The sequence below is a fragment of the Musa acuminata genome, chromosome BXJ2-10, assembly GCF_036884655.1.
Source record: "Musa acuminata AAA Group cultivar baxijiao chromosome BXJ2-10, Cavendish_Baxijiao_AAA, whole genome shotgun sequence".
Classification (NCBI taxonomy): domain Eukaryota; kingdom Viridiplantae; phylum Streptophyta; class Magnoliopsida; order Zingiberales; family Musaceae; genus Musa; species Musa acuminata.
In genome coordinates, this window is record NC_088347.1 from 31696862 (window position 1) to 31718063 (window position 21202).

The 21202-nt window shown below is 43.3% G+C and overlaps 5 protein-coding genes across 8 annotated transcripts; 1 reads left to right on the forward strand and 4 right to left on the reverse strand.

Moving 5' to 3' along the window:
- Nucleotides 1-137: 137 nt before the first annotated feature.
- On the reverse strand, nt 138-3637 carry LOC135625179 (protein GRAVITROPIC IN THE LIGHT 1-like). 2 transcript variants are annotated; one of them, XM_065129586.1, is made up of 2 exons: nt 3429-3637; nt 138-1817 (listed from the first exon to the last, which is right to left on the reverse strand). In XM_065129586.1, the coding sequence occupies exon 2, from the start codon at nt 1807-1809 to the stop codon at nt 367-369; it is 1443 nt and encodes a 480-aa protein (XP_064985658.1). In that variant the 5' UTR covers nt 1810-1817; nt 3429-3637; the 3' UTR covers nt 138-366. The 2 variants fall into 2 exon arrangements, with proteins under 2 accessions (XP_064985658.1, XP_064985659.1); XM_065129587.1 differs by lacking the exon at nt 3429-3637 and adding an exon at nt 2223-2334.
- Nucleotides 3638-6062: 2425 nt separating this feature from the next.
- On the forward strand, nt 6063-7684 carry LOC135625180 (putative pentatricopeptide repeat-containing protein At1g53330). The gene has a single exon (XM_065129588.1). The coding sequence runs from the start codon at nt 6078-6080 to the stop codon at nt 7524-7526; it is 1449 nt and encodes a 482-aa protein (XP_064985660.1). The 5' UTR covers nt 6063-6077; the 3' UTR covers nt 7527-7684.
- A 118-nt stretch (nt 7685-7802) lies between these two features.
- On the reverse strand, nt 7803-10064 carry LOC135625777 (pentatricopeptide repeat-containing protein At5g16860-like). Its single transcript, XM_065130867.1, has one exon. The coding sequence runs from the start codon at nt 10062-10064 to the stop codon at nt 7803-7805; it is 2262 nt and encodes a 753-aa protein (XP_064986939.1).
- An 81-nt stretch (nt 10065-10145) lies between these two features.
- LOC135584688 (shaggy-related protein kinase eta-like) lies at nt 10146-14982 on the reverse strand. Of its 3 annotated transcripts, none has more exons than XM_065129589.1 (12): nt 14790-14982; nt 13892-13981; nt 13742-13801; nt 13381-13653; nt 13227-13301; nt 13088-13144; nt 12569-12709; nt 12406-12456; nt 12236-12331; nt 11671-11754; nt 10940-11044; nt 10146-10502 (listed from the first exon to the last, which is right to left on the reverse strand). In XM_065129589.1, the coding sequence occupies exons 1-12, from the start codon at nt 14880-14882 to the stop codon at nt 10407-10409; spliced, it is 1221 nt and encodes a 406-aa protein (XP_064985661.1). In that variant the 5' UTR covers nt 14883-14982; the 3' UTR covers nt 10146-10406. The 3 variants fall into 3 exon arrangements, with proteins under 3 accessions (XP_064985661.1, XP_064985664.1, XP_064985663.1); XM_065129592.1 differs by having other exon boundaries at nt 10263-10502; nt 13906-14005; nt 14790-14929; XM_065129591.1 differs by lacking the exon at nt 13892-13981 and having other exon boundaries at nt 10263-10502.
- Nucleotides 14983-18826: 3844 nt separating this feature from the next.
- On the reverse strand, nt 18827-20453 carry LOC103969843 (CBL-interacting protein kinase 5-like). The gene has a single exon (XM_009383483.3). The coding sequence runs from the start codon at nt 20317-20319 to the stop codon at nt 18961-18963; it is 1359 nt and encodes a 452-aa protein (XP_009381758.2). The 5' UTR covers nt 20320-20453; the 3' UTR covers nt 18827-18960.
- Between the last annotated feature and the right edge of the window lie 749 nt (nt 20454-21202).

Below are 21202 nucleotides of genomic sequence, written 5' to 3' on the forward strand. Positions count from 1 at the left end.
ATCAATACTCGATGGTTTTCGGAGGGTTTAGGAAGAATAAAGCAACAGTACTCTCTTTATTTGTTTTTTCGGAGGCTTCGTCTTCATGAAAGCTTCTCTCGTATACCACCACCAACTCACAAAATTAATTCACCGTGTACACAGAATAAATTCGAATGGCAGTAGATCCTTGGAAAGGAGACACCTTCTTACATGAAATATAGTTTAATTTCTAGTTGAAATAGATGATGTTCTAATATAAAGAGTGTAGTAGGCCAAGTCTTTAGACCAACTTAAAGTAGTAGTGCACTATATTTTTGTTGCTTTCTCAACAAGAGAACGCTAATTAACGTCACATGACAACCTTGGAAAGGACGTTCATGGCCGTCATGCTCCGTCCATGGTTGACGAGGGGTAGACCTTGCTTTGGATCAGTGTCCGACCCACCCTGAACCCAGGGACGACGGTGAACCCAACCGTGGGCGGCGTGAGCTCGGCTGCAGCGTCATCGTCGTCGTCCTCGTCCTCCACCACGTTCTCCATGTACACTTGGGAGAACCGGGTGCCACGTCGCACCTGGAAAATGAACCTGTCATCGAACGAGAAGAACAAGCAGTGGAGGAGATACACTCGCCTCGCCATCTCCGCGAACCCACTGAAGAACGCCGAGTCCGGGAAGTCCCGGCCCGTGCTTCCTGCAGGAGACCTTTCCCGATCACGACTGCCGAAGAACGACGATTCCATCTTCGGATGCACCAGCGCCTGATACTTCGCCGTGGCGAACTTCGCGATCGCCGAGCGTTGGCTGAGCTTTTGGTTCGATCCGACGCGTGACAGCTCCGTGAATTCATCGAACCACCGGCGCCGACCCCATGCCGATCGATCTTTCAGGGCGGCCACGTTGTAACTTCTGTGGTGGAAATCCGAGAACATCCCCTGGCAGACGTAGGACTGGAAGGCGAAGGTCCGATGGCCGGGCTTTTTACGGCGGAGTAAGTCCGGCTGGATTGCACCAGCGGCAGCATCGAGGTCCCACCCGGCTGACTCCATTTCCTTCACCATGAATTTGACGAAGGATCTGATGGAGTTGAAGGTCCATCGAAGAACGGCGAGGAAATGGATGGGGCTTAGGTCGGAGAGGGGTAGGCCATCCAGGACACAGAGCGAGCGGCCAGGATGAAGCTTCGACTCCAACGCTTGGTTGACCTTCTCGCACGCAAGCAGCTCGGCCTGGAGCGAGGATATCTCGAAATCCCTGAGCTCGAGGTGAGCTTGGAGCTTGCTCGTGGTGATCTGAGAGGTCTTGATTAGATTGTGCTGCTCTGCGATCCGGGCAGCAAGTGCCGGGCCCGGGCCCATCATTCCGTCAGCATCGGTATACGGAATGATGGAATGGTTCCTCAAGTAGGATTGCTTCAGCTCGGAGACGCGCTTGAGCTCAGAGACGATGGCCAAGTCACAAGACTGTATCGAGTCGGGATCATACGGTGACTGCGCCATTTGGAGCTGGACGTAGGCAGCTTCGACAGCAGATATACTGGCGAAGAGGTTGGCGAGGAGAGACTCCATGGCTTCTTTGACGTTCGAGGAGAGCCGGTGTTGCTGCTTCTCATACGCCACTTGGCACGAGTCGCTGCCGCTGCAATCAGACAGGAGGATGGGGGAACAGTCGCTCAAGTTCTGGGCCGCCTTCGGTTTATGGATCGAGCAGTCATCTTCGCCGGGGGCAACGTCGGCATCGCTGGCGGAGCAGCGGAGGCGAAGGAGCTTGCTGAAGGTCCGAGACAACGTTTCCAACGTCGGTGACCGCGTCGCGCTGCTCCACTCCATTTCTTCTTCTGTTTCAGGATCCGAGAGGATCAAGGAAATCCACCAAAATCAGTGCAGAAACGACCGCAGAAATGGAAGTGAGAGTTAGATGCTTGATTCAGAACAAAGGGTTCTTCCTAGAAAGTGGTCTGCTTTGAGGAGAATATGCATCTAATCAAAGACAGATAGGAGGAAGAAAGAGAAATGAAACAGCAAGAATCACGATCGCTGGTTGACGACAGTAGGGAGCCCAACCAAATCTTTGCACAAAAGAATTATGATTGATTGTTCCGGGACATCAGATTCGTGGACTTGATGGGAACACCAAGCATATCCCTCATGGTGGGGCAAATCCACGAAGGCGGACGACAACATAAGAAGAAGAAGAAGAAGAACAAAATCAGAATAATCGGGAGAAAAGCTTTGGCTCATACAGAAGCGGTGGAATAGGAATCAAAGGCCTTGCCCGGTTGCCGGAGTCTACACGATTTGGATCACAGCTTTTGAGGTCTGATGGCAGTGAGCCAATAATGGCTCAGAATATCTCAACCACCTCATTCCCAACCTATCAAGATCAGTCCAGTTATGGATGTCGGCATAATAGAGGAGAGAGAGAGAGAGAGAGAGAGAGAGAGAGAGGGAGAATAAGATCGATCAATCAATCAATCAATGTCAAGGAGCACAGAAGAAGAAGATTCGGGCAAGTAATTGGCAGAAGACCATTTAGGATATGCTGCGTTGGTTACATCTGAATGAGGAGGATACAACAAAGGGGGTAATAACCCAATTTAATGCAAGGAGAGAGATTTAGCAAATAATAGAGTTTAGTCCAACACAAAGAAAACTCAGGAACAGAGTCGGTAAGAGATCCACAGGTCCAAGCATACCTGGAAAATCGATCCAATCGACAGAAAAATAAATATGAGATCTGACACAGAGTCACAGTGATGTGCCAACAAAACCAATCAATCGAGTACAAGTTTGCCATAGCCAAATTGTCGACTTGGAGGACAACTCCTCAGGACAAGATTAAATCTTAAGATCAGGCTCGGAATATTCACCTCAAACATACGAATCAACCTGACCAAGTCTAGTCTTTTTCGAGTTATTCTCACGCGAAAGCATACATGATGATCGAATGCAAACGAAAAGACGTGTTTTTATTGGGTTTCGCTGTCAACAAAGCTGTCAACAAAGCAGAGTCTAAAGGTTGACCTGTGCGAGAAAACATTCGTACCGGTTAGGAAGAAGCATGGCCTAAGTAGTATTGTAATGGAACTGTTGTGTGTGTGTGTGTAAAACTGTTGCCTCAATCGATCTGTGTAACTCTAAACAAGTGTTCTTTGTGCTCTGTACTCTTCCGATCGCCTCTTTTTATTGAACAGCTACCGTCATGCAAGTTTTATGTGGATCGAATAAGCATGAATCTGCGCACAAATAGGTAGAAGCATGCGTATGCATTGACTATGGTTGGGGGTGAAGAGAATGGGGTTCGAGCTAACACGGATATCGTTTAATGACGCTGCAGATATGTATGCAAAATCTGATTTTTGCAACACAAAAAGGTCTTATGAGGGAAAAACAAAAACCTTATTTGGGGTCCTGAGAAGGATATGTGAAGCGAAGAGATGGGCACGTACCAGAAACCCTAGGATTGGGGGCCGGCACGACCGGAATAAGCTCGTCTTCTCCTATCGCTCTCTAACCGTGCCCGTCCCCATCGGATGCGATCAGATCATACCTAGAACGATCATTGGAAAAGAATAACCTCAAGTAGGCAGCCGCCCACTTCCGACCTCGAGCGAGAATGTCAATGGCGAAAACGACCACAAAACGGAACCTTTGGAGAGGCCGTCTGCGTCGTGTTCCTCCTCTCTTTCTAATCCGAACTTGCTTGCACAGGGGCAGAGAGCGGATACTGCTCTCGGGAAGAGCAACAACGGGCGAAAGGTCAAGATCGGAGGGCGAGAGAGACGGCAAGGCGGGAAGAGGAAGAGGCGGCAGAGAGCTGTGACCAGGGAAGCGTGGAGATAAAGACAGGTGCTTGTATCTGTTGATCGTAGTACCGAAAAGGCCTTTACAGTATCATCACTAAAGTACTAAAATGGATGAATGCGTTGGTCTTATTGGTAATTATCTGCATGAATGGTGGTATTTTGAAAGAAAAGAAGGGCAAACATGGAAATATAGTTGTTTTCTGCGAGGTATTTTAAATTTATAATTGTATTGGTGTTTTTTTTATTTTGGTGAAAAAAATAATTGTCTGCTTTCCTTAGAGGAAATGGTCAGACACAAACAAACAAAATTTACACAAGCACCAAATAAATATAATATAATATAATAAAAAATATGATTTGTGAATTATTGTAAAAAATTTTAAGTTTGAGAATTTTTGCTTTAATTTTAAAGATATCTTATTAAGTATCCTCGAACATATGAAAAAAATCATTTTACTCATATTTCGTTGCATCATCTCCTCCATTTGAATTAGAATTAGTACTCCAACAACAAAGATATAATCTTCCTAATTATTATTGTTTAACGTAAATAAAAAAGAAAAAAGAATGACTCGCTTGCCTACGACCTCAGAAGCTTCGAGGGTTGTGCCTTTAACACTAGTTTAACAAGATCCAATGGAATGTTTTTGTTATCGAACAACTTGAACAGGGGAGAATGATCGATGGGACGAAAGACAATAGGCCACAAAAGCAAAGTAATTATTTTTTAAAAAAATATTTTATAAAAAATTTTAAAGTTAAGATGTTATATGAATTTTTTTCGAAATTAATGATTCTTTTTCAAAAATTCACTCATGAATATGCTTTGATTTAGCGAACCAAAAAAGACTTATCAAATAATTGGATGACTTCTAAATGCTGTCGTTGGCACCCAATTATAATATATAATATTGCATTACACGTATGTGTATATATAGTTCGAATGGAGCCAATAGTTGCTTTGCAATTGAAGACACCGAGTTGTTTCCAAGAATCAGATGATTCAGATTTGGTTTAAGGTAGGGGATGGTGTTCACCTTCTTCCTCTTGCGTTGTAGTGGTAGAGATGGTGGGGGGTCCTCATCTCACATAATTCCAATTCATATGAGCCACTGGATGATAACACCATCGTTTCAGACATGGAGTTGGGATCATCTGCTGCGCGATATGGCCCGCATCTCAGGAAAAGACGACCTGATATGTAGTGCTTCTGCTTGAGCGTGGATGTCAGTACCCTTCTGGTTCGGCTGGCGCTCCACTCTCGATGAACCAACTCTTGCTTCCATGCAAGCCCTGTTACCGTTCGATGAAATGCCTGTGGTTTCAGCGAAGGACTCTGACTCTCCCGCTTCTCCTCCCTCCGCCCTCTTCACTCTCTTCGTCCGTCAAAAGTTTCGCTGGCGATTCAACGAGGCAGTCGCCTCTCTCCTACTTTATCGTCTTCGCTTCCTGTGCTCGTCCCTCTTTTCGGGAGGAGGACTCCCGCACGCGTGCACGGACACACAAGCACCAACATCCAATCGAAAGATGGCTCAGCATCCAATGCTCCGACAACGTTTCACCGTTCTCTGCACATACTTGGCGTTACCCAAAGGGACCCAACGACGCTTTCCCGCCCATACTCCACCTAATGTTTTATGATGTATGGATCCATTGAGGTTAGAAATTTTCTTATTTATTCTTCTAAAGTTAATATCACTATAAAAATCAAAATTATAATATTATCATCTACAATTTTCGTTTGACTAGTAGTGTAAATGCATAAAAAATTTATTCGGCATTGATACTTGCACGATTTCTCTCCCAAAAAAAAAATATTTTTTTATTTTTTCTCAAAAGATGCTCATGTTTTGATTTTTTCAAATTAATATATGCTGTTTTTTATAATCTTTTAAATATTTATATTCTTCCCATCATCACCTCAGGCACTCCTTAGTTGTCGCTATTGTTACATTTGTCGTTCGCTTCTCCTTTGTTCGTTGTTATTATTATTGTTATTATTTGCTCATTATTTTTATTTATTTATTTTTTTTCTCTTCTTTCACCCTATTATTTGTCATCAGGTATTTATAGGATTAAAAAAATTTAAAGATATCAATGGGAAAAATCAGAACCAACACTATGCTTTTTAAGAAAAATAAAAAGAAAAACTTGTTGAGGGAAAATCGCCATTGATACTTTTATCGTGCATATATATTATATATATATATATATATATATATATATATATATATATATATATATATATTCTTCTTTCACGCTTCCGTTGCTGCGCCTCACCCCCGCACCTCGATGGAAAAGGCCACCAAGATCTCGCCTTTCCGCCTCTCCACCCTTCTTCGCCTCGAGACAAACCCTCAGATCGCCCTCCAACTCTTCCGCAATCCAACCCCGACCCCAAACCCTTCGAGGCCCTTCCGCCGCAGCGCGCGGTCCTACGATCTCATCGTCTGCAAGCTCGGGAAGGCGCGCATGTTCGCGGAGATGGAGAACGTCCTACACGAGATGAACCGCGAGACTCGTTTTGCTGCCAAGGAAGCCCTCTTCTGCCGCGTCATCTCCTTCTATGGCCGAACCCGCATGCCAGCCGCCGCGCGCCGCACGTTCGATCGCATTCCCTCTTTTCGATGCCGCCGGACCATCCGGTCCTTCAACTCCCTTCTCCACGTTACGCTCGGATGCGGCGACCTCGAGGGCGTCAGGTCGATGTGCCGTGATCTCGACGACTACGGGCTAACCCCGGACGCGTGCACCTACAACGTGCTCATTCGCGCCCAGGTTTTGGCAGGCTGTATAGAAGGCGCGTGGGAGTTGTTCGACGAAATGCGAAGTAAAGGGATTGCTCCGACCGTTTCTACTTTCGGCACTCTAGTCTCCGCTCTCTGTGCTAATTCCATGTTGGATGAGGCCTTTAGGCTAAAAGAAACGATGCTGACAGAGTACAAGGTAAAGCCCAACGCTTACATATACACCCCTCTGATCAAAGGCCTCTGCAAAAGTGGCGAATTGGACCTTGCGCTTCAGCTAAAAGAAGAGATGCTGTCAGACAAAGACTTGGTAATGGACTCCGCCGTGTATTCCACTCTGATTCGAGCTCTCTTCAGAGTGAACAGGAAAGGAGAGGTGGTTGGGATTCTGGAGGAAATGAAACGAATCGGGATAAAGCCAGACGTCGTGACTTACAATGCGATGATCAGTGGATTCTGCGAGGACGAGAAGGACTTCGATGCGGCCTTCGAGACTTTGAATGAGATGGTGCGGCAGAGATGCAAGCCGGACGTGGTAAGTTACAACACGATCATCGCTGGGCTTTGCAAGGCAGGGAGGTGGAGCGATGCGAGCGAGCTGTTCGACGACCTGCCGAGGAGGGAGTGCTGCCCGGACGTGGTGTCCCACCGGATATTGTTCGAGGGACTGTGTGATGCAGGCGAATTCAGAAAGGCGAGGATGGTTTTGGATGAGATGATGTTCAAAGGGTATAAGCTCGGTGCAGTGAACATGCGAAAGCTTTTGGAGGGATTGTTGAGCGGAGAGAAGGATCGGATTCTGGTGGATTCGACTTTGTTTAGTGTAGCGAAGGCAAATGGTATGGGCTTGGAAGATTGGGAGACTGTGGTAGGAAACATAGTGACGGAGCCTGAGAAGCTGAAGGTTGCAAAGCTTCTAGCTTGTTTGTCAATGAGATCAGTGGTGGCAACTGGGACCAAATCGGCAGCTGCGTTAGTTGCACATAATAACTGAAGAGTGCAGTGCAGGTGGTAAAAGTCAATTATTAGCAACATAGCAAAAGATGGATGAAGAAGAAAACTGGACATTTTTTTCACTGCCCTGTATAGCATAAGCTTACTACTACTCAGAATGATTAACATAAAAGCACGATGCAAGGATTTGGAAGTACACATACCTCATCGTAGATTGTCGTTTGGCAGGGATTGCAGATTTCTGCCAGCATCGATGAATGGCATTTGCTCAGTCTATCTGCCAGAGAACATCATCGGGTGTTTGACAAAACTTCCACTAGCAGCTCATTCCCCTGGTTTGCTCATTCAACGCACTCAGCACCTGGAACATGCTCTTCCATTCCGGTTGCTGTGCTCGTTCCTTGGCAACAAAGGAGCGCACCCTCTTGTTCACCTCTATCCAACTGCACCCAGCACATTTCTTGACCTCCTTCTCCTTCATCAACTCCCTGATCACCTCCACGTCCTCCCACCTGCCGAAGTCGGCTAATATGTTCGACAGCAGCACATAATAGCCCGAATTACCGCTCCCCGACTCGATGATTCGGTTCCCCGTGTAGATGCCAATCTCCAGATCAGAGTGTATCCTGCATGCTCCGAGCATGGCTCCCCAGATTTCCGAGCTCGCCTTGGTCGGCATCGTGGCTATGAGATCGAGAGCTTCTTGCAATCTTCCCGACCTGGCTAACAAGTCTACCATGAGAGCGTAGTGCCCCTCTCTGGGGCTCACCTTCAGGTCCTTCATGCTGTTGAAGATTTCGATCCCTTCTTCGACTTTTCCTCCATGGCTACAGGCCGACAAGGCCGCGATGAAGCTCACCTGGTCGGGTTCGTCCACCATGCGAAAAATCTCAAGAGCATTCTCCGTCAGCCCGTGTACCGCGTAACCCCCCATCATCACGTTGTAGGTGACCAAGTTCTTATCCTCCATCGGATCGAACACCTTTCTCGAGTCGCCGAGCCTTCCGCACTTTGCATACATGTCCACCAAGGCACTTCCGACGAAGGGCTGGTCGTCGACCGAGTTCTTCACCGCCCACGCGTGGAGCTCTTTCCCTTGTCTCAGTCCAGAGACGCCTGCACACGACGAAAGGACGCTGGTGATGGTGATGGGATTCGGTTTCGTCCGCGTTCCGATCATCTGCCGGAAAGTGTCCAACGCTTCCGCAAAGTACTGGTTCTGCGCATACCCCATGACCATCGAGCTCCAGGATATGACATCTCTTTCGCCAATGGCCCCGAAGACTCGTTCGGCACATTGGAGCAGTCCAAATTTGCTATATACTGACACCAGAGCGTTCCTAATCCGCCTGTCTGACTCCAGCCAGTGTCTGTAAGAAAAAGCATGGATTTCCTTGCAGTAATTTGAGCACTGAAGACCCGAGATTGCTGGTAGTATACTTGCAACGGCAACAACGTCCGGTTTCAACCCCACACTCACCAATTCCTCGAAAACTGCCATGGCCGAGCCGAACAGATCGTTCTGAGAGAAGGAAGATATGACGCCACTGTAAGTAACCACGTCGAGGTCACATCCAGAATGCTTCATGTCCCTAAGGAGCTGCATGCTTTCATCGAACAGCCCATTCTGAGCGTAACTAGAGATCAAAGCGTTCCAAGTAACTCTATTGACTCGGGCGCAGCTATCGAAAACCTTCCGCGCCTCCTCCGCTCTGCCACACTTGCCATAAGCTGAAATGAGCGAGTTCTGGATCATGGATGTCAGTTCAAACCCACTTCTCAACATGTAACCATGGACTTGGCCGACGACCTCAGGCGTGTCACCGCTCATCGTAAGAACGGTGAGCATCGTCACCTGGTCAGGCCTAAATCCACACTCGATCATCTGCCTTACTTTCTCCGCGGCTTCCAGATTACGTCCATCGAGCGCGTAAGCTGAAATGATCGAAGTCCATGACACGGTGTCCTGCTGGGGCATTCCGTCGAATACTCTGACGACGTCCTCGATGCTTCCGCATTTTGCATACACGCACATCAGGGAGTTGCCGACAAAGACGTCCGACTGGAACCCGCCCGCGGCGGCCAGATGGTGCAACTCCTTGCCTTGGCGAAGGTCCGAGAGAGAAGCGCACGCCTTGAAGATGCAGGAGAAGGTGTAGGAATCCGGTCGCACACCATCTTTCCTCTTCCGGTGGAACAAATCGATGGCTTCCTGGTGCAACCCATTGGCGCAGTATCCTCTGAGAATGGCGTTAAGGATGAAGGCATCACAACGCGGGACACGGGCGAAGATTGCATCGGCGTTGTGGAGCCGTCCGCAGAGGGAGTACAAGGTGATGAGCTTCGTGGAGAGGAAAGAATCGCGCTCTAGTCCGAAGACGACGATCCTGGCGTGGGCACGCGAACCCAGAGCTGGGTTATCGTGGAGGATGCCAAGTTCGAGCAAGTGGCGGCAGTGATCCTTCACGGAATGGAAGTCCTTGGAGAGGACGGGCAAGGAGACAGAGGAAGAGCTTAGTAATCTGGAGAAAGAGACGGCAACTCTGAGGAGGTTGACGAGCGATAAGAAAGGTTTCATAGCACCCAAAAGATTTATGAGAATGGCACGGGGGGCTCAATGCTATAGAGTATATAGACCCTCGTGACATGGCAAAGTGGGTGGGCTTAAGACAAGTACTTCACATATATCACTGGGGATTCAGTCAACAGACGCACAAACCACCGCTCCTGATAAGACCAAAACAAACAAACAAGAAGAGATGATACGTCCTCTCTATCGGCCCTGCACTGCAACAGCAGCAGCCCAGGCCTCGTGTCCCGAAAGGGTCTGATATGATACGAGGCGGCAGGATTGGGAGATGAGCTCGTGATCATGCTTCCATTTATCAAGATGTATGTTGATGAAGCACTTGTACTCCGCCTACGTCCCCGCCACTTGAACAAAGTCAAGGCCACATTGTCGCCTCGCATGCTCGGGTACCAGCTTGTCGATAAGCGCGGGTGAAGCACCCAAAAGCTGCAAAAGAAAAACAGGGCAACACCAAAGTGATGACAGGGAGTAAAAACAGCGTTGTGCTACAACAAGAATCACGGATGACTAGCAGCCCTGATTTAACATAACACCAATCATGCACTCATGAACATTTTCGCTAAACGTCTTCTCGGTGAAGAAGATCACAACTAAGAAAAGTTCCAGTAAACAAGGTAAGATTAACCACCACAAATCTGAGGACAAAATGGATGTTGGAATGGAAAGCACAAGCATCAGATGATCTGCTTTGCTGTGTTGGCTTCTTGTGTGATAAACTCGAACATCATTTAGATAAAGAAGCAAGACAAAAAGTAACTGGATCGACAATCGTCTCACCCTTCACCGCAAAATGAATATGGACTGAATGGTAACAAGTCAACCTTAGTCAAAGGAAAGAAAATACCAGGGTAGCTGAAACCTACTTCTTGTTTGTTGAAGTCGAAAAGGAGAGGAAATGGCCGGCCATTTGGCAGTCGTGCATTACGTTCACGTAATTCATCAAATAATGGATGTGCGCATGCCTCGAGCTGCAATAGGAACAGTCCATATTAGAAGTAATAAAGCATGTAATTGAGAATGCCCTATCGATTACCCTGCACATTGAAATACTCGACTAAGCAACAGAAATGATCACACAAAGTGGATCCGATGCAGAACAACTTGCCATTCCCACTAGCCAACACAAAACCATCCATCCATCAGTCATTTCATTTTTTTTATTTAAGTTAGAAAAGTCTGCTAAGCTCCTCCTACAATGATGTAACTACTCATCTTAAGATGAGTGTAGCCACTAATTTTAGGCAGTAGCAAGATTATCGACTGTTGTCCACCAAGGAGAACTTTGGTAAAGAATATATGAGATTGTTTTTTTCATATATCGCTCGCCATCTCTATAGCCGAAAGATCTACAAACTCTCCAAATGTCCAAGACCATGCACTCTGTTCTCTTTTCTTCTTCATTTATATCATTCTAGAGAATAAAACTAACCAATGTTCATGAAATGGAGACTAAATCTTTTGACCAAGAAACAAAAGATTGATGAATAATTGACAAGGATAACATAGAAACTCTAGATTTAGTTACTTATTCTTAAATGTAATAAAAGAGTAACAATCTTTTGGTCTGCAAGATAAAATAGATGATTAATCTCACAGCACTGCAGCGAAGATTTGGCGAATACTGAAGAAGACGTGATGCAAGATCTACTGCTTCGAGAGGCATTCGTTTGTTAAAAACCTGCAAATTAGTTATGAAGGATTATAAATTATAACCATCTTACCAAAAGAAGAGAAGGAAAAATGTTAAGATATTGTTCATATAGATATGTATCACACAAAGCCAATAGTTTATTAACAAGATTTGAAAATTCATGACTTATTCCATCAAAATAAGCCTCTCTTTTCCTCAAAACATGAACCCACAAACTAAGTAAGTTAAGGTATCTACTTTCCTCTGCAGTGCTGTGTGTGCTGGAGTCGGACAGAAACAACAAAATTTTGGCCTATTTCTGACAGTTACGAACAACATAATTAAGACTTTGGGGTTTGAACTGGCTAATTCTGTTTTTGATTAGTTGGATCGTATCAGATCAGCCAATGTGTCAGTGTACCAAATGTGCTAGACATGCAATCTAAGACGTCGATGAAACCATACAAGCAATCTACATCAAGAAAAGCAGATGCTACATTAATTAAATGTCACTGGGACTGATGCTTACCTTGTGCCAAGGATGTGCTTTTATCTGCGGAAACCTGAATTCAGTGTAGTTAGGATTCATGCATCGAATTTCCTCTCGGGTTGGAGTACCAAGAATCTATAAGCATCAAGTTTATATTAACTTTGTGAAGGAGAAAAGAATCTTTAACAGAAATTTGACTTCAGTTTTACCTTGATTATCTCAACTAGCTGATCAACAGCACTCTCTCCAGGAAATAGTGGCTTATGACATAGCAAAATTAAAACACAAGTAAGAGGGTAACAATCGTATTTGTGTTAGCTTGAAAATATTATTAGAACAATTGGATGTCTCAAATAATAAAAGCATGATTACATGACCAAGAAGTAATTCCGCAAGAACACATCCTGCTGACCAAATGTCAATCGATGTTGTATATTCTGTAGCACCAAATATGAGCTCCGGAGCACGATAATAGCGAGAACAGATGTATGATATATTTGCTTCACCCTTGACCTGGTTCACGTTACGGAAGGCCACATGAGAACACACAAAGTCCTCAGATTAAAAGTGGAACACACAGACATAGCAAGTGAAATGAATGACATCACTTCAAATAATCAGACTGAGATGGAAGTGTCTACAGGTAAATGGATCTTTTACTAGGAAAACCCCAGAAAAATTGCACGACAAAACAGTTAGCTTTATTCATCCTTGTAATGACTTCATGGACTCAATTAGTACACACATGAACAATTGGGGTTGGTTTGTTTCACTGGACATTGACATTGCATAACAAGTTTGCAGCCTTACAGGTTGATCTTAGTCTTCCTAAATTGTCTATCATTTGATGGCCAGAGAGAAAAACATGATCTTTCGAAACTATTGCCTTACCAATACTTTGGCACTTCCAAAATCACAAAGCTTTACTTGGTGGGTAAGAGGATCGACCTGCATGATTTGTACCAAAGAAGAGCAAAGAATTATTTCTGGAATAAAAAACTCAAGGCCCTCTATGAACATAAAAGCATACCAGTACATTCTGTGGCTTCACATCTCTATGACAAACTCTCAGAACATTATGGATGTATGCTAGCCCTCTAAATATCTGCGGAAGACAATCAGGTAGTTACTTCAGTGACTGATCTTCTAAAAGTACCAGAAAATGTAAAGTTAGCCACACAAACCTGATACATGTAAAGCTTCACATAGATTAGTGGCATCCCCCGGTTCACATTGCTATAATGTTTCGAGACACGGTATAGCGTTTCAGGGACAAAGTCCATGACCAGGTTAAGAAACAGTTCATCTTTGTTCGTCGTGGAGAAAAAACAGTGCTTAAGGGATATCACATTGGGATGACCCATCAAGCGCATCAACTGAAGCTCACGGTTTTTGTATCTTATATCCTGCAAGACCTTCTTTATGGCCACGGTCTCCCCTGTCTCCAGGCATTTGGCCTGCTTACAAGTAACCAAGGGACAACACCAAAATATGTAAATGGCCACATGATCTAAGTTACATCTATAGACAAAGAGGCAGTCACACCTGGAAGACGATTCCAAATGACCCAGTGCCGACGACACGTTCTGCCATGTAGCTGATGGTCTAAACAAAAGAATTAGAAGTAACTTAGTTGAATGGACGAATTGAACACTAGGATTATTCGCGTTAAAGAAGTAATTCTCTGGAACTCGCATGCTTGGGTTCACCATTCTTTCCTCCAATGGTGGTTGAGATAATGTGGCCAGTCAGTGGCTGATTCCCCTGGATGACGGATGCTTCTTGCTGAAAGGTCACTCAAAATCCCAGCTTTCAACATGAAAAACTAGTAAGAAATGCGACAGAAGAAAAAACCCGGAACCCATATTTCTTAACCTATCAAAAACCCCTAACTCGACGATAGGTAGGATCGTCACATTCTATAATCGCCAATACAAGTTGCCGAAACAACAAGAAGAGAAAATTCTTTATGAAGATCAAAATAGTACAGAGGATAAAACGAAAATACTTGCAGGAAAATTAGCGACAGGGGATAGTAATGTTTGATTCCTAAAAGGAAGGTTTGAACAAGAAAAATTACAAGAAACTGATAGAAAGATCCAGAGTGGAGCTGTTCCCAAAACCAAATATTGGTTAGCTGCAGGAAACCGTAGCCGAAACTTTCCAAGATGATGCAACAAGTACCCAAAGAAGAAGATGTGGGAGACAACCCAAAAAATAAAATAAAATAAAATAAAAAGAAGGATCAAGAAACAAAAGGAAGCTCGGTGCACTACAAGACCATCGTTCGAGACGAATCAACTTTACCAACGTAACGTAAAAGAAGGAATTCCAGAGCCGAAGGCAAAGATTCGCAAATGAACCGGATCACCCATGGAAAGACGGAACAAACGGGATTCATCGCTGAAGAACGGAAAAAGATAGCACGAGAGACAATTTCCAATCCGCCTCTACGAAAGAAGCAAAACAACGAATTGTCAACGAGAGATGCCCTGAAATAACATATACTCAAAAAAAGTAACGAATCGGGACGAAGGCGGCAAGACAGAGATCGTACGGAAAAGGGAAGAGATGGTCGGGAGTGATGGAATACCTTATCCGCGTCCACCATCTCCGGCCGGGGAGGATCCATCACCAACGTCTCGCTCGCGGGCGCATGAGGAGGTCCCGTCGGCAACGACGCCATGTTGATAGCCAACGACACCTCTCGCTGCTCTCCCCCTCCCCTCTCTCTCTTTCTCTCTCTTCCACTCGTCCTTTCTCCGCAGCTGCATTCCGGAGATACCCCTGCCCTCATCTACGTGTGGGAAGCCGACCGTTGAAGATTTCTAATTTTCCTAAATGCGATAATAATAATAATAATAATACATTTGGGACACCAATGCGACAATATTATTATTATTATTATTACTAATAATAATAATAATAACATTTGAAATGTGGGAGCAAATATCTTGTATATATGATAAATTTGGTGCCAAACATATTTAAAATTGCTAGCAAAGTTTATTGTCATAACAAAATTTATCATTATGTCTATATATGCAATATCATTAGGAAAATTTTACATGATATTCTTTTTTTAATATGAGGAACTTTACAATTACTTGTGTAATATCAATATCCTCTTATGAGAATTTATTTGTTATGACCTACTTTCTCGGTGTATATTTTTATTGACATATTTATGATCGATATTTGATTATGATTTATATCATGAAATGTAGATATTCATTCTTATAGTAGATTCTAATATAAAAAATTATACTGAATATTTTATTTTTAAAATAATAATATCAAAATTTTCTTATTTATTAACTTATTATGTTTATTATTTTTTTTATGACTTGATCGGTATGTTCTGTGGTATTCATTGGCTATCGTTAATTTATTTATTTATTTATTGTGTTCATTATTTATTTAATTGAGTCATTGATTGCTTTACAACTTAATTGGTATCTGAATGGTATTTATTGGTTATGATTATACATAATTATTATATGATCGCTGTGATCATTGTTACCTTAACGGTTATAGATTTTTCTCAACTATATAAAGAGAGGATGTTCTTCTCTTCTCAATCCTTAGTATCTTTTCATTATAACATCTTCTTTGATTTTGCTACTTGTTTCTATGATACTACATTAATCTTTTTACGAGGAATCTCCATCTTATTATTAGGGAATGGATTCAATCACAAATATGCACCAAGGGATGAGATCATTCCTTACAACAATGTCAAACGCGATTCCATCCGGTTATAGATTTTTCTCAACTATATAAAGAGAGGATGTTCTTCTCTTCTCAATCCTTAGTATCTTTTCATTATAACATCTTCTTTGATTTTGCTACTTGTTTCTATGATACTACATTAATCTTTTTACGAGGAATCTCCATCTTATTATTAGGGAATGGATTCAATCACAAATATGCACCAAGGGATGAGATCATTCCTTACAACAATGTCAAACGCGATTCCATCCGGTTATAGATTTTTCTCAACTATATAAAGAGAGGATGTTCTTCTCTTCTCAATCCTTAGTATCTTTTCATTATAACATCTTCTTTGATTTTGCTACTTGTTTCTATGATACTACATTAATCTTTTTACGAGGAATCTCCATCTTATTATTAGGGAATGGATTCAATCACAAATATGCACCAAGGGATGAGATCATTCCTTACAACAATGTCAAACGCGATTCCATCCGGTTATAGATTTTTCTCAACTATATAAAGAGAGGATGTTCTTCTCTTCTCAATCCTTAGTATCTTTTCATTATAACATCTTCTTTGATTTTGCTACTTGTTTCTATGATACTACATTAATCTTTTTACGAGGAATCTCCATCTTATTATTAGGGAATGGATTCAATCACAAATATGCACCAAGGGATGAGATCATTCCTTACAACAATGTCAAACGCGATTCCATCCGGTTATAGATTTTTCTCAACTATATAAAGAGAGGATGTTCTTCTCTTCTCAATCCTTAGTATCTTTTCATTATAACATCTTCTTTGATTTTGCTACTTGTTTCTATGATACTACATTAATCTTTTTACGAGGAATCTCCATCTTATTATTAGGGAATGGATTCAATCACAAATATGCACCAAGGGATGAGATCATTCCTTACAACAATGTCAAATGCGATTCCATCCGGTTATAGATTTTTCTCAACTATATAAAGAGAGGATGTTCTTCTCTTCTCAATCCTTAGTATCTTTTCATTATAACATCTTCTTTGATTTTGCTACTTGTTTCTATGATACTACATTAATCTTTTTACGAGGAATCTCCATCTTATTATTAGGGAATGGATTCAATCACAAATATGCACCAAGGGATGAGATCATTCCTTACAACAATGTCAAACGCGATTCCATCCGGTTATAGATTTTTCTCAACTATATAAAGAGAGGATGTTCTTCTCTTCTCAATCCTTAGTATCTTTTCATTATAACATCTTCTTTGATTTTGCTACTTGTTTCTATGATACTACATTAATCTTTTTACGAGGAATCTCCATCTTATTATTAGGGAATGGATTCAATCACAAATATGCACCAAGGGATGAGATCATTCCTTACAACAATGTCAAACGCGATTCCATCCGGTTATAGATTTTTCTCAACTATATAAAGAGAGGATGTTCTTCTCTTCTCAATCCTTAGTATCTTTTCATTATAACATCTTCTTTGATTTTGCTACTTGTTTCTATGATACTACATTAATCTTTTTACGAGGAATCTCCATCTTATTATTAGGGAATGGATTCAATCACAAATATGCACCAAGGGATGAGATCATTCCTTACAACAATGTCAAACGCGATTCCATCCGGTTATAGATTTTTCTCAACTATATAAAGAGAGGATGTTCTTCTCTTCTCAATCCTTAGTATCTTTTCATTATAACATCTTCTTTGATTTTGCTACTTATTTCTATGATACTACATTAATCTTTTTACGAGGAATCTCCATCTTATTATTAGGGAATGGATTCAATCACAAATATGCACCAAGGGATGAGATCATTCCTTACAACAATGTCAAACGCGATTCCATCCGGTTATAGATTTTTCTCAACTATATAAAGAGAGGATGTTCTTCTCTTCTCAATCCTTAGTATCTTTTCATTATAACATCTTCTTTGATTTTGCTACTTGTTTCTATGATACTACATTAATCTTGTTACGAGGAATCTCCATCTTATTATTAGGGAATGGATTCAATCACAAATATGCACCAAGGGATGAGATCATTCCTTACAACAATGTCAAACGCGATTCCATCCAGTTGACTTCTGATTATCCATGTTGCTTCTCGTTTTAACTTTTATTATTGAGTTTTTATTCCCAACAACGAGCACCTCCGCCAACGTTGTCTGTGTCACCCTAGACTTCGCACTCTTGTCTCTTATCGTCGAGGCCCAAATAGTTGGTGATCAACGTCCTCAACACCTCTGCTCTGCTCTGCTCTACGGTAAGATAGATTTATGTGGACCTCCCGACCTCCCAGGCCTCAACTACGAGGGGTCCAGCTTCTCCTTGTGATTCGTGGTTACTACCATCACTGTCTCTTCTTCCCCACAGCATGACCACGAGTGGTCCGTAAAGTTCAAAGATGCCTGAGAAGGTTAGCTCAACTCCTTTGCCCTAGTCGCTATTCATTTCTTCCATCTCTTCCCACTCGTCGCCACAATGGTCGCGTTGATTAGCTCGTCGTTCGTAATTGCAATCATGCGATCAAGGTCCTCGGTGACTTCCAGTTGGTCTTGAGCAAGAGTCTTCGGAGCTGGGAGTTGCTTGTTACTACCGTCAGCTCTAGGCATCTTCTTTCAAGTTGCACTCGTATGTTCTGCTTCTTTCATAGACTAATTAAAACATTCTATTTGATTGCATACATCAGAAAAAATTATAGCATTCAGCACTGTAATATCTGAAGCACAACTGAGAGATTTATCTGCACTTGCTCTTCATTATAAGAAGAAGAAAGAAAAAAAAGTACATAGAGATTGGTCTGTACTTGCTATGCAATAGACCATCGGATGATGCACCATATACCTCTCTCTTTAAAGTCATGAGAAGAGAGTCTCTAGTGGTAGCTATTGTTTCTGTCTAGTGTGTGCACAATGAACTAGGATCCCAGAGCATGACACCCAAGAGAAACATACTATCTTTTACTGGGGAGTTCCAAAATCAGAGGCAAGAAAAGAGGGTTGAATTGGATCTAAGTCTCAGAAGATGGGGCTACAAGACATCAAGTTTGGTTGAGGTGCTGCTGGTGCTGATCTGCTACTCCTTGCCAAGTCCACACAATGTCCTTGAGGCAAGGCTTAAGATCATGGTCACAAAACTTCTGGTACTCCATTGTGTCTCCATATGATTTTTTCACCTCGACTACATGGAATGCAGGTGTGACCTCAAAAATCTGTGCTTCGATCGCAAGTTGTCCTTTCCTTCCTTCTTTGCTTCCCTCTAACTTGACCAATCCAGCCTTCTTCTTTACCTTGAAATGCTCCATTTCAGCAATCTCTTCGAGCTTTGACACTATCGTTGAAGCCGGCCTCTGGGTTGTAAATCTGGCCTCCTGCTTTTCGCCACTTCCCCTTTCGAAGAGCCCCGAAAGATCTAATCCTGGGGATAGGGCGATGATGTCAAATGCATTTAGACTGGTCGGTTTCACGGGTTCTGACATCTCTGCTTTTTTATCGCTCTCATCATCGAAAGTGTTCTCGACATTGAAAGCCGATGTCACATCTTTCAGGTTGGGCAAACTTTGTGATCGGGCTCGTGCTTCCACCGGCTTAAATCCTTTCTGAAACCACGGACTCTCTACCAACAGCTCGATCGTGATTCGAGCATCGGGGTTGGGTTCGAGGAGTCTGGCTAGGAGCTTTCGGACGTCGGAAGGGAACCGATGAGGGCATCTGAAATCTCCTTTGGTTATCTTTTTGTACATGTCGATCAGGTTGGAGTCATGGAACGGTAGGCAGCCTGCCAATAGAACGTAAAGGATGACTCCGCAGGACCATATGTCTGCCTTTGCTCCATCGTAACCCTTTTTGTTGATGATTTCCGGGGCAACATAGGCCGGCGTACCGCATAGCGTGTGGAGTAGACCATCTTGCCTCTCTGACTCTTTGAGGGCACTCAGGCCGAAGTCCGACACCTTAAGGTTCCCATTCTCATCGATGAGGAGGTTTTCCGGCTTGAGATCCCGGTGGTAGACACCACGGCTGTGACAGAAATCAACTGCCCCGATCAGTTGCTGGAAATACTTCCTTGCGTCATCCTCTCCGAGGCTCCCTTTTGCAATCTTGTTGAAGAGCTCGCCGCCTTTGACGTATTCCATCACGAAGTAGATCTTGCTCTTGCTGGCCATGACCTCATAAAGCTGCACGACGTTTGGATGGCGAACGAGGTGCATAATTGAGATCTCCCTCTTTATCTGTTCGATCATTCCAACACGCATCACCTTCTCCTTATCAATGACCTTAATGGCAACATTCTGGCCCGAGGCAATGCTCCTCGCATGGTATACCTTGGCAAAGGTCCCCTGCCCAAGCAACCTTCCTAGCTCGTAGCGGTGCATCAGGATCACTCCTTTCTTCTCCATATCTTCCTGCCTCCAAGGAAAACTAGAGCGATGTGATTATATTTTTGGTATTCCAGGTGCATCACTCCAAATATTTATTCCCTCCATGGAACGTCGCACGAGAAAGAGAGGATGGAGGGACTGAAAACCATGCCTCTTGGCAGGTGCAATCGGGACCTGCAGAGACAGAAGAAATAAAAAGGTACAGAAAACCTCATTTTGCTTTAAAATGAAAGGTTATGGATTGTCGACCTCCTTCCCAACGGTGGTGGTGGAGCAATTTGCTCGTCTAAAGATAGCCAGCCAAGTGGGATGCTTCCACGGTCTTAATTCTCCGGGCAAAGGTTGTGGGTGTCATCTTCTTAGATGCTATATTCTTGGCAAGACGGTCAATAGGTAGGTGGTTGCGGGAGAAATGCTTCTTATCCTGAGAGAATACTGGAACTTTAAATCGGCAGCTACAGTAAAGAGCTTTAAATTGCATGGTGATATAACATAGGTGTGTGTTTTGAAATTACGGTCGACTGCATGCACTTCGATAAGAATACTGGAACTTCATCAACTTGAGGGCCTAAATCGGGATCCTCGTCCCTATCCTGACATAGGCTAGTGTGCAGGAATCCAACGACGACAAAGGTGGACGGACGTGCTTAGGAGGCGAATCCCAACCAAATTCGAGCCCGACCCGTTCCGACAAAAACCTCGAGACGATCCTGGACATCGTCAGTCGGACCAAGCCGTACCGACTCTGCAGCCAAGGCATAAGGTTCACCAACAAAATATATATATTTTTTTATTTTATTATTTATTAAAAAAAATATTATTTAGATTATTAAGTAAATAAATAAATGTATGTAATCTTATAAATATTTTGTATCGCCTAAATATATAATAAATAAAAATA